Source organism: Ranitomeya imitator, chromosome 10 (genome assembly GCF_032444005.1).
Source record: "Ranitomeya imitator isolate aRanImi1 chromosome 10, aRanImi1.pri, whole genome shotgun sequence".
NCBI classification, from domain to species: domain Eukaryota; kingdom Metazoa; phylum Chordata; class Amphibia; order Anura; family Dendrobatidae; genus Ranitomeya; species Ranitomeya imitator.
In genome coordinates this window covers 47665444-47677963 of record NC_091291.1, presented here as the reverse complement: position 1 = coordinate 47677963, position 12520 = coordinate 47665444, and the positions used below count along the sequence as shown (strand labels likewise).

The 12520-nt window shown below is 43.8% G+C and overlaps 1 protein-coding gene across 1 annotated transcript in view; it reads left to right on the top strand.

Annotated features, from left to right (window-relative positions):
* LOC138651418 (beta-2-glycoprotein 1-like) overlaps window positions 1-12520 on the top strand; it is a 66609-nt gene that overhangs the window by 45546 nt on the left and 8543 nt on the right. Inside the window, exons 4-7 of the mRNA XM_069741601.1 lie at window positions 3027-3129; window positions 3790-3866; window positions 4560-4739; window positions 6020-6217. Of these exons, the coding sequence (XP_069597702.1) occupies window positions 3027-3129; window positions 3790-3866; window positions 4560-4739; window positions 6020-6217 (558 nt within the window). The remainder of the gene's footprint in view (window positions 1-3026; window positions 3130-3789; window positions 3867-4559; window positions 4740-6019; window positions 6218-12520) is intronic.

Below are 12520 nucleotides of genomic sequence, written 5' to 3'. Positions count from 1 at the left end.
CTACTACTGCCTGGCAAGTTCATGACCAGCTGTAATGTAATGTTCGCTACTCCACAAGTCTTACTCCAGCAGGGACTGGAGTAGAATTTGTGGCAAAGCAGTGTCTGACTAAGTCTAAGTCTAACTTTGCCCCCATTAAAGCCACATTTACACTCACCGAATAAGATACGTTCATATCATCTTTGGGAACCTTTATTACAGATTTCATTACATTTGAAGGAAACAAGTGGCACTGCATGCAGCCCTGTTTATTACCACCAACATGACGAAACTCAGAATGCCACGGTTGAAACCATTGGGTACTATAGGTATCACCTTTGCAATGGATCCAGTGGCCACAGGAAGCTGGGATTTTTACACTTTTGTGCTTGTGAAAACATCTCTACCATATATTTCACTTACTATAAAAAATAGACATTTTATGGTCAAACATGCCCAAAATCCAAATGGTCAATCTTGGATGACTTTGCATCTTATTGTTATATTTACATGACAAGTAGCAAAGACTGAGTTTGTAGAATGGCACAAATGACGACCCTGCAGATTTTGTCTCCTAAAAAGAGTAGATGTAAAACTTGGCAACTTATTTTTGGAAGATTCTGTGACCTTCAGATGTGGTCAAAACAAAACCTAAAAACAGCCATATTAAAACCATGTGTTACAGCCTGCCCAGTACAGAAATGATCAAACACTGCACATGTTTTGCTAAAGGGTATATCTATTATACAAGAGTAGGGTTGAGCAAAACGGGTCGGCCAGATTCAGAAGTCGCCGACTTTTGGCAAAGTCGGGTTTCATGAAACCCGACCCGACCCCTGTGTGGGGTCGGCCATGAGGTCGGCGATCTTCTGATCTGGAATCGGAATTCCGATACCGTGTTCCGATATGTTTAAGATATCGGGAATCGGTATCGGAATTCATATTTAAGTGTAAAGTAAAGAATAAAAATAAAAAAATATTGATATACTCACCCTCGGACGCGCCCTGGTTCTCACTGGCAGCCTTCCTTCCTAAGAATGAACGCCTGAAGGGCCTTCGATGACATCGCGGCTTGTGATTGGTCGTGTGAGCGGTCACATGGGCGGTCACGCGACCAATCACAAGCCGCGACGTCATCTAAGGTCCTTCAGGCGCTAATTCTTAGGAAGGAAGCGTCCGAGGGCGCGTCCGAGGGTGAGTATATTCCTAATAAGTATATACTCACCCTTGGACTCGCCCTGGTTCTAACCCGCAGCCTTCCTTCCTAAGAATCAGCGCCTGAAGGACCTTAGATGACGTCACGGCTTGTGATTGGTCGCGTGACGCCCATGTGACCGCTCACGCGACCAATCACAAGCCGCGACGTCATCGTAGGTCCTTCAGGCGCTCATTCTTAGGAAGGAAGGCTGCCGGTGAGAACCAGGGCGCGTCCGAGGGTAAGTATATCAATATTTTTTATTTTGATTCTTTATTTTACACTTAAATATGGATCCCAGGGCCTGAAGGAGAGTTTCCTCTCCTTCAGACCCTGGGAACCATTAGAAACCCAATGCACTGCATTGGGTTTCGTGTTTCGGCCGACCCCGACCCCAACTTTTCTATAGGATCGGCCGATTTCACTCGACTCGACTTTTGAAAAAGTCGGTTCTCATGAAACCCGACCCGATCCTATAAAAAGAAAAGTCGCTCAACCCTATACAAGAGATGTCGGTTTTAACAATAAGAAATACCCAAGTGTCACTTTCAGGAACGTCGGTATCTATTACTTTACTACTCAACAATTCAGTATGATTGGCTCACATCATGATTCAATTTGCTCACATCCACTCCATCTGTCATTATTTGTAATATTTCTGGAATCTAAATGCGGTGTCGATGACTTATTAGTAAAAAACCACGTGAAATGACCAAATTATGTTTCAAGGTCATCGTGTTATAATGATTATTTACCCATTCAGCTTTTTACACGCAGAAGCTGGTAGAGCAAGCCATGAATTCAGATATCCTACAAATGACGTACTGTACAATCATGCACCAGTGTGAATCTGCATCTATACCGGAGTTTCCCAAGCCCCAGTCCTAATGGCATCAACAAATAATATTTTCAGAATTTTCTTAGTATTGTCCTGGTGATGGCTTTATTAGAAAGACATCAGTATTTGCGACAGGTTCTCACGACTGTGAGATGCTAAGGAAATCCTGACAACATGGCCTGTTGGGGGTCATACCGGAGAGGTTTGGGAAGCACTGCTCTAGAGCAAGCTTGAGAAATGAGCTACTAATTGCAGGTTACCCAAATTATCACATTTCCATTATTTAGATCCTAGTAATCAGATTAATGTGGGTTCATCTGCTATGGTGGCAACGACTGATGGACTCCGTCCCCCACCAGTCACAAGACCGTGGGTGAGAGAAGCTGCAATGCACCCAGGGTTGGACTGGTCCACCAGAAAACTGGAGAATCCTCCAGTGGGCCCTGCCTTCTCCTTCAGGAGAGTTCACAGTGCAAACCTTGCAGCTACTATGGGACTCTTGAGTGGGGGAGGAAGGTAGGCCCAATGTTCTTCAGTCTGACAGTGTATGCGCCCTACTGCTCCATTCAAAGTCGAAGGCTCTGATGACCACTGCGCTCGGCTGCTCAACCAGACATTCAACTTCTCCAGTTCACAGTCATATGGCTTACAGATAAATGGACACTCCTATTCTGAAGATCTGTGGTGGTCACTGTAGATGGAACCATATTGATCTATTGACAGTCAATAGGTGATAATTTGTCTATAGTGCCATAAAGTGCAATCATTTCTTAAAATGGGTTTGTACCCCAGAACAACCTCTTCTCAATATCAAATGCCCGTACATTTCCATATCTTCAGCTACTGCAATGGAGCTCTAGTGTTGCATGGAATCCATTGTATTACATGGCATCTAGTTAAAAGACAGATGTCCCAAGCAGGGACCACATATATGCTGGTCATGGCTTATAATGTTGTATCGATAGGTTTTAGATTAGTATGCTATTGAGCAACCCTCCTTTGTTTTATATTCAGTCGTATCCACGTGTGCCGATCCTCCAAGCATTGAGAATGGATACTTTGTAAAGAATGGACATTTGGTAGAAGGAGCAATGGTCCGCTATGAATGCGACCAAGGGTAAGTGTAAAGCCAACAATGGTTTCTTTTACAATTATTACTACAATTGAAAGCCACAAAGTGGAGCTACCGTGCAGCTACCAGGACACTGGGCAGTATAGAACGACGGTATCGCAGGGACATAGTATTGGACTCTGTGTATATTATACTTTGGAGTCAAATCTATTTCCATCATCCAAAAAGGAGATTTACTGCAAATACAATGGTATTACTTTAGTAACTTTGAAACACTTCAATCTGGAAAAACTTGAGTTTTCATAGTGGAGAATGGGTGAGAAGTTTCAGGAGGTATCTCTGGCTGAAGAAAGTCATGGCTGTGTAACACTCACTTAAAATTTACAGCATAAAAGACTGCTGAAAAACCCTAAAATTGGAGCCAATGTACACAAGGAACGCCATGTGTTCCATTTAAATGCCGCAGTCATAGATTGAAGAGGTTAACAGCCTGAACTCAGCTCCAGCAATGGCTGTTGGAGATCCCGTAGATGTCGGCTATGTCATTTACCTGGCATCAGTCACACCTCATGAGCACCCTTCACACTTACAGGCCCCTTCCCCTGATGTTAATTCATGCCCTAATGTGGGAAGGGTTTAGGGTACAGCAGCCACACAGTTGTCTTTGTTCTATAGACATATATGACTTTTCTTTCTTCTTGACAGCTACACATTAGAAGGTCCGGTATTCGCAAAGTGCTTGGAGAACAAGACCTGGTCTAGCAATGTCCCCACATGTAAAAGTAAGTTATTATTCTCTTTATGCAACAGTTTGCTCAGTTTATCTATATTTTATATCTTTTCATTTAGTGGTATACACAAGATTTAGTAACGGAAGGGTCAGGAATTAACTCATATGTACATATACGTAAACAGGCATATAATAATATTCTTTATTTTTATATAGCGCTAACATATTCTGCAGCGCTTTACAGGTTGCACACATTATCATCGTTGTCCCCGTTGGGGCTCACAATCTAAATTTCCTATCAGTATGTCTTTGGAATGTGGGAGGAAACTGGAGTACCCGGAGAAAACACACGCAAACACAATGAGAACATACAAACTCCTTGCAGATGTTGTCCTTGGTGGGGTTTGAACCCAACACTCTAGCGCTGCAAGACTGCTGTGCTAACCACTGCGACACCGTGCTGTCCTATATACAGCGATGACACTTTATGGAGTGCAGTAGTTGTGTCTGCAACAGGGCCCTGGAGCATGAGAGAGCCTAAAACATCCCTTTATTCCATACGAAGAGATTATGGTATAAATGACACATGATGAGCCACAATATCTCCTTAGAAGTACAACCAGTCACATGCTGTCCTCACTTACCTGAAGACCATCAGTGTTCCCCTTCCACATGCTGGTCCTCCAGACTCAATGACCACTTACATTTGTCTATTGAGAATAAAAGTTCACATTTTTAATTTTAGAAGTCTACTGTCCACCACCTCCTGAGATCAAAGAAGGCATTCTGGTAGCAGTGAAGAAAGCCGAGTATGAAGTCTCAGAAGTGATTTACTACATGTGCAAAAGAAACTTCTTTATGGATGGATCACATAGTGTAACGTGTATGGCGGATGGACAATGGTCTGACGGTCCTGCCTGCAGAGGTAACATATGGGAACTCACTGAAGTCTGCGTTTATTATCTTACACTTTGCAAAACTACAGCAAATTCCTCTAGGAATGGGACACTTGCAGTTAAAGTAAGATTTGATATTGGGAACATTATATGCCATATTTATTTAATTTTTGAGGCAAGCATACTCATGCTCATCCCCGCAGCTTCGCAAACAATGTCTGTGCAGTCACAGGACTGGTGAATAGCAGAGCTCATCAAAAGAATAGCTCTCCTGTAGTCTGAGACAATTAGTCAACTCTGGCCTGGACCTTGAGCTTCTGTAACCTGACTTTGTCCTGAGCCAGAAGACCTGGTTACATTTGCTGAAAGACAATAATTAATAACCACCAAGCTGCACGCCTCTGTCTAGCAGTGTAACCATCAAGTTCCATGCCACAGAACTGTAATTTAGACACTCAATAAACAGACTGTTCCTGTTCTTATGTTATCATCAAGATCTGTGCTTTAATATTGACCTGTTCTTATGTTATCACTAAGCTCTGTGCTTTAATGTCGATGTGTAACCATCAAGAAGTGTCCCAACATTTTTGTGTAGCCATGGAGCTTGTACTCTGAGGGGTGGCAGCAGCTACATTAGCATGCCTCAACTGAGTATAAGCTGTGTCTGTGTGACCTCAAAACCATCGGCAGCAACACAGATTAACAATCTTCACCCCATGTGAAAATGTCTCTGTTCAAGCTCCTGCAACAAAGCAGATCACAGACACCTGCATCTATAGAAATGGGGAGAGCTGGTGGCCATATCTCATGCACAATAGAACTCATAAGTAAGGACTGTAAACAGGTACGGACTGGGGCTGAAATTCAGCCCTGGCATGTAAAATCACACAGGCCCATTTGTCCTCATCCCGATGAACCAGATGGGATATATTACCAATATTACCCTGGATGGAGGAAAGGAAGATTTTCTACAAGACCAATATTTCTCATGATACCCGTGGCTGCCAGGGTAAGTGACGGAGTCAGCGACTTTGTGCTCCGTCACAACTCTTAACAGTATGGGTGTCTTGAGAACACAGATTCTGCTAACAATGTAGCAGACAAGGCGGCCACAACCAGACAGGCCCTTCTGGCATTTGCCAGAATTGCCAGATGGCCAGTCCGGCCCTGACTGTAAAACAAGGGTTTTTTTGATAGTGGCACCTGCTTTCAATTTCAGCAAAGACAAAATGTTGAGCATACAAAAATGTTTAATCTAATTTTTTGGTTTTCTCTTAAATGTATGTGTCCATCTCTGTTCTATACACAGCAAGATGTAAAGTGCCAGTACAGCGGAGCCAAGTGATTTACAAAGGTCAGAAGCTCTGGGTCACAGAGATCGATGAAGGTCTAGTGCATCACTCAGAGAACGTGGAGTTTTTCTGCCAGAATAAAACACAAGCCTGTAGTTATACAGCCTCCGGCCAGTGCTTTGATGGTGTACTCAGACCACCACCATGTTATGAAGGTAAACTAATGCCATTAGGTGACGCAGGGGCGGACATACACTGTAGATTGTGCAGCATGTTCCCTGAGGAGGGACCACTTTGACCATAGTGAGCACAATAACATTCTTTGGCCCCTATTCACATTACTGTTTCTCCACTGTTCTGGAGTATTTTGTTCTTTTTTTGTAGCGTTTAGTATTTGCACCTTATTCTCTATAAGTCTTACACCAGGTTTTAATTTGTCTTTCTCTTTTAAGTCTTTTTTTTTCACATTGGTGTGAAAATCCGGTCGTCTGCACCTGCCCATTATTTTCAGGCAGCACGGAAGACAATATGTGTCACACATGTGCACATGGATGTCATAAGTGTGCATTATCTGTGTGACATGTACGAGAATAAAATGCAGAATAGAAATTACAGATGTTTAGGTGTTAAAGATGTGCAGATAGATGATAGATAGATAGATAGATAGATAGATAGATAGATAGATAGATAGATAGATAGATAGATAGATAGATAGATAGATAGATGAGATAGACATATATGAGATAGATATCCGAGAGATATATAATTAGTGCCTTGCATGTGTAGCTTACTATATATGAATTAACCTAATAAATAAATGAAAAAATAACATGGGGTCCACTCATTTTTTGATAACCAGCAAAGGTAAAGCAGACAGCTATGAGCTTTTATTGTCTGACTGGTAAGGTCCTTGGATATTGGGACCTTCCCAGCCTAAAATTACCAGCCTGCAGCCACCCCAGACGTGACACATCACATTAGATGCACCATTTCTGGTGCTTCGCCTTTTCTCTTCCTGATTGCCCTGGTGCGGTGGTAATCAGGGTAATGGGGCTTGGGGTTGACGACAACTGTAAATTGTCAAAAAACACAGCTGATTAAATTGAAAAAAAAATACGAATGTCCAGTATAGTCCAGGGAATCCAATGTAATCACCACGTGGAAACCCTAAAAAGAGATAAGTTAAAAACAAGACACTGTCCCTTCTTCACCACTTTATGAAAAAAAAAGTTCCCACACAGGTCCAACGTAGTCCAGCACTTCCCTCGACGTTCCCCAAATTTGGCTCATGTTGCGCTCAGTGAGATCCGGTGACTGTGAAGAGCAGTATAGTGTACATCTGTGTACAGTAAGCTTCACATGCAAAGCACTAATTCTATACAACATCTCAGGAATATCTGTCTATCTTTATATCTATTATCTATCTATTTATTTACCCCATTTCTATCTATTTATCTATCCATATCTTTGTACATCTTTAGCATCTAAGTTTTATGCAACTTTTTCTCTAAAAAGGCCCGAAAAAGGTAAAAGACATAAGAACAAAAGAACATTTTTATTTTGATGAAAAATTCATCAACCCGATTTTTACGAAATTGGCGTAAAAAATCTGCAATGATTACCAGACGACAAAAAGTAGGAATTAGTCCTATCGGTATTTGCATTTCCAGAAGTCCGTTATGACAGCACAATAGGAGGTAGTCCTTTTCATCCTCTAGGAACTGGAAACACACAAGTAGTTAGAAGATTCTCCTCCTTCCACCTCACCCTCATTGTTTTACCAATCACCACACCAGAATGGATGCAACTCAATTTTATTGAATTCTCTTACACAAATGTTAACTGCACATAAGTACAAGGAATTCATGGGAGGGAATGTAAGAGTGCTGTCATGATTGACTCCTGGAAATACAATTACTGGTAGGACTAATTCCTACTTTTCAGGATATCCCTCATGACATTACACCAGGAGAAATACCAAATGAATGGATTTTAGGACGGGACCACTGCCTGAAGGAATTTCCTTCCATAGGTCACCTGTTGGCCAGATAATATGTCCAGCTTGTAATGTTTACAAAAGGTATTTAAGTTAGACCAGGTTGTGACTTTACAAATCTGGTCCACTGATGCTCCTGTCCATTCAGCCCAAGAAGCAGAGATCGCTTTTATTGAATGTGCCTTGACACGTTCCAGCAGTGCTTTCACCTTTGCCTAGTATACCAGAAAAATAGTGCGTGTGATCCATCTGGCCAATGTCACTTTTGAAGTCTTCTTGCCTTTATTCTTCCCTGCGATCTGGACGAAGAGGTTTGAACTTTGCCTCCAACTTTCGGTAGCCCCCACATAACGTAGAACCGTGCATCTTTGATCCAATGAATGAAACAATTTCTCCTTCCGATTCTTTTAATTCTGGCAAAAGGAGGGTAGGACAATTTCGTGGTTCAAGATTTCTCACTGACAGGGATTGGATTTTTCTGACTCTCTTCGCTGAAGTGACCACTAAAACTCATCTTCAGGGAAAGCATCTTCATGTTAATGTTTCCCTTCTGTTCATAAGGAGAATTGCATAGAGCATTCAGTACCAAGCTTAGATCCCACGGGAGCACTGATTTCCTAATTGTGGGTCTTAATCTGCTCATTGCTTTAGAAAATCTAGCACCCCCTGAATGGTTTGCCAGAGACAAAAAAGATGTTCGGTGCTGAGATCTGGACCCTTAGTGTACTTGGTCCTAGACTCTTTTCGAACACCAGTTGTAATAAATCCACGATTATAGGAATCTTCGGGCAGGAGGAATTGATAACGGTTTCCCTGTATTGCGATCATAACTTCTTCCAGATTTTTATAGAAATAGCAGAAGTCACTAGTTTCTTGCTTGCCCGCATCGTCATGACCACCCGATCCAACAGACCCTGAAACATTAAGATCTGCCTCTTACGATCAAAGCTGTCATAAGCAATAGCTCTATATTGTGATGTAAGAGAGGACCTTGAGAGACAAGGTCATACCTTTCTGGCAGGAGAAGTGGATCTTCTAGAGCAATAAGATTTACTAGAGGAAACGGCTACTTTTCTGCCAATAGCGGTGATTGGTATTATAGTAGCTTGAACTTCCTGAATCTTTCTCAGGACCCATAGGATAAATGGAAAAGGCAGGAAGGCATATAGAAAATTCTTGTCCCAATTTTTGGACAAGTCGTCCACCCCCTCCGTGTTGTCTTCAGTGTTCAGGAAAAAGAAAATTGCCACTTTTCCATTTTTCCAGGATGCACACAAGTCTACTCAAGGGACACCCCAACATTGTGATAGCTGATGAAACACTTTTGTGTTTAATTCCCACTCTGAGGACCATACAGTCCATACAGTTTTCCTGTTTGCCTTTCAGGTGAACCACTGTTAAACAAAAAATAACAGCCCTCTCTGCCTACTTGAAGCTTTTAAAGGCCAGAGTCTGCTGTAGATGACCTCTTGGGCATGACCTTTATGATAGCTGCAGTCTAAGGCCTCTTTCACACGTCAGTGTCTCCGGTACGTGTAGTGACAGTTTTCTCATGTACCGGAGACACTGACACACGTAGAGCCATTAGGATCTATGTGTTTCTGCACATGTGCGTGTTTTCACACGGGCCGTGTGTCCATGTGCAAAACACATAGACATGTCCGTTTTTTACCGGCAGCACGGACCACAATACAGACAGCACACGTGCACACGGAGAACAGTGTACACTCTCCTCCGTGTGCACATACCGCCCGCAGGAGAGACAGCGCTACAGTAAGCGCTGTCCCCCCTGCGTGTGGTGCTGAAGCCGGCATTCATCCCTTCTCCCCAGCAGTGTTCGATGGAGAGAAGGAATTAAAAATCAATGCTTTTTTTTTGTTTTCACTTAAGAATAAAGTTTGTGCGTCCCCTCCCGCTTCCCATCCCCTGTGCACCCCCTTGCTTGCCGGGAAATACTCACCCAGCTCCTGCAATTTCTCCTCTCAGCACCTGCAGCAGGTCCTGTGTGAGCGGTCACTTGGTACCGCTCATTACAGTGATGAATATGTGCATATTCCTCACTGTAATGAGCGGGACCATTACATTAAAGCTCATCAGTATCTTCAGACGAGAAATAATATTTTTTTTCTTTCCTATATGGGAATCTGAGGTGTATCCTCTTCACCTTCCAGATCCTGGTCAGAATAATAGGAACATTCCTCCTCTTCTGATGACCCCTCCATTTCTCATCTTGCCCATTTATAATGCGGCAAGACCTGTATCATCTAAAGGGGAACTAGGCTGGAGACAGTACTTTGTACTTATTCCGTAATCATGGATAGTATGTCAGCCATAAATGAGGCCTGCTCCTTTTTTCCGGATCTTCATGATACACTTGGCAGACAACTGTTTATGTGTTTTGGGTAATACATGTTGCACATCTACTGGTTTTCTTCCTGGAGGAAGAACCAGACCTTATAGGGACTCCTTTGACCTAAAGGTAAACAAGATAGGAGAAAAAGGGGCTAAGACTTTCTGAACTGACTCAAGGAAACATTAGGGCTAATATTAATCATTATGACCTACTGTACCCAAGGATTGTTTGGACGATGTCTCTGAACGAGTAGATTAACATTAATTGTCAGACAGTGTACACCCAAATCTCATCCACAATAAGCTTTTATAGTGTCCTACCTTGTCTTCCGGTATATGCACCAGCACCACCGCCCATAATCCCTTGTGTTCCACCCTGGAATGCACGCCGTGCTGACAGATAGTCCTGCGTCCTTCCCCTGTAATTCTGAAAATGCATTCCACTCTGGAACGCATGCCGTGCATGTTATTTGACATTGGTATTGTTGACTACCATGGATAAGTGCCTTCCCAAGGGGTCACCGACCCCCTTTCCTTCCCAACCTCCAAATAACGACATGAGTCTCAAGTTGGATATAATTGGCCACAGCGGCCTTTATTATAATCAAACAAAACATATAACCATAAAATGAGCTGGGAAGGGGTCCTTGAAGCTAAAAGTCTGGTGTCAACCATGGTATAAACAAGTGGACAAGAGACCAACTGTAGATTACTCTCAGCCGTTACCCCACAGGCTCGAGAGCATTAAAATACTCCGTAGGGTTACCATTGTCCACTTCCAACTTAGGAATCTGGCCCACCGTTACCAAGATTCCCCCAAATCACCAGACCCGCAACCAAAACTTATACCAACCTGGAGAGTCCGTATCCCGATGGACCCCCCAGGCCAATTTAGCACCAACTCCAAGCACCCATTCCCCCGCCTACAGCCACTATGACCCAAAAACAGAAAGCCAAACAACACCCTTGAACACAAAAATAAAGGGAGGGCGGGACTGCTCACGAGTCCACTGAGCGGGAAATGAACAGCTCCTCCCACCCGCTCCCACTATACCCCTCACCAGCAAGTTAACCCTCCCCCAGGAGCGAACCCCACGCCCCCTCTCCCCATGCTCCAAAACCCCTGTCATGGCGGCTTTCACGTACGCCGCCCGGGGGAGGGGGCGGGCGGCTCGCTCCAGCCTGTCTTGACATTGGTATTGTCGACTACCATGGATAAGTGCCTTCCCAAGGGGTCACCGACCCCCTTTCCTTCCCAACCTCCAAATAACGACATAAGTCTCAAGTTGGAAATAATTAGCCACAGCGGCCTTTATTATAATCAAACAAAACATATAACCATAAAATGAGCTGGGAAGGGGTCCTTGAAGCTAAAAGTCTGGTGTCAACCATAGTATAAACAAGTGGACAAGAGACCAACTGTAGATTACTCTCAGCCGTTACCCCACAGGCTCGAGAGCATTAAAATACCCCGTAGGGTTACCATTGTCCACTTCCAACTTAGGAATCTGGCCCACCGTTACCAAGATTCCCCCAAATCGCCAGACCCGCAACCAAAACTTATACCAAACTGGAGAGTCTGTATCCTGACGGACCCCCCAGGCCAATTTAGCACCAACTCCAAGGACCCCTCCCCCCACCACCACGAGGATACTTGACCCCCTCAAGTACCCGAGACCCCACCAACCTTAACCGCTATGGCCCGCTCAATTCCAGACTGTAACCCCAGGGCCCGCAAATCAATGCCCAACGCGTTCAGATGAACCCCATCACCCAAAAGAAATTGGTCACCGCCCCGCTCCAACTCAAAATGATGCACGGCCAAACCACCATTCCGCACAACAAAACCCGACACGGCCCGATTCACCTTAATTCGGGCTTTATTTATCTTGTCCACCGACCTGGCGTGTCTCCAAGATGTCCGAGGAACAATCTCCGACCATACTATGGACATCTCCTGAAAAGAAACCCATAACCGCAGCATGTCGTGTTTAATGGCCCGGATCAACTCACGACAAGGCCGAATTCCCAAGTCGTTTCCCCCGACGTGCAGAACCAAAATATCAGGAGGTCTGTCCATTCAGATGCCATTATGTACCTCCTCCAGGACTCTGTTCCAACCTAACCCCCGAAACCCCAACTACCTGATGACGGCCACATCCCTGGAAAA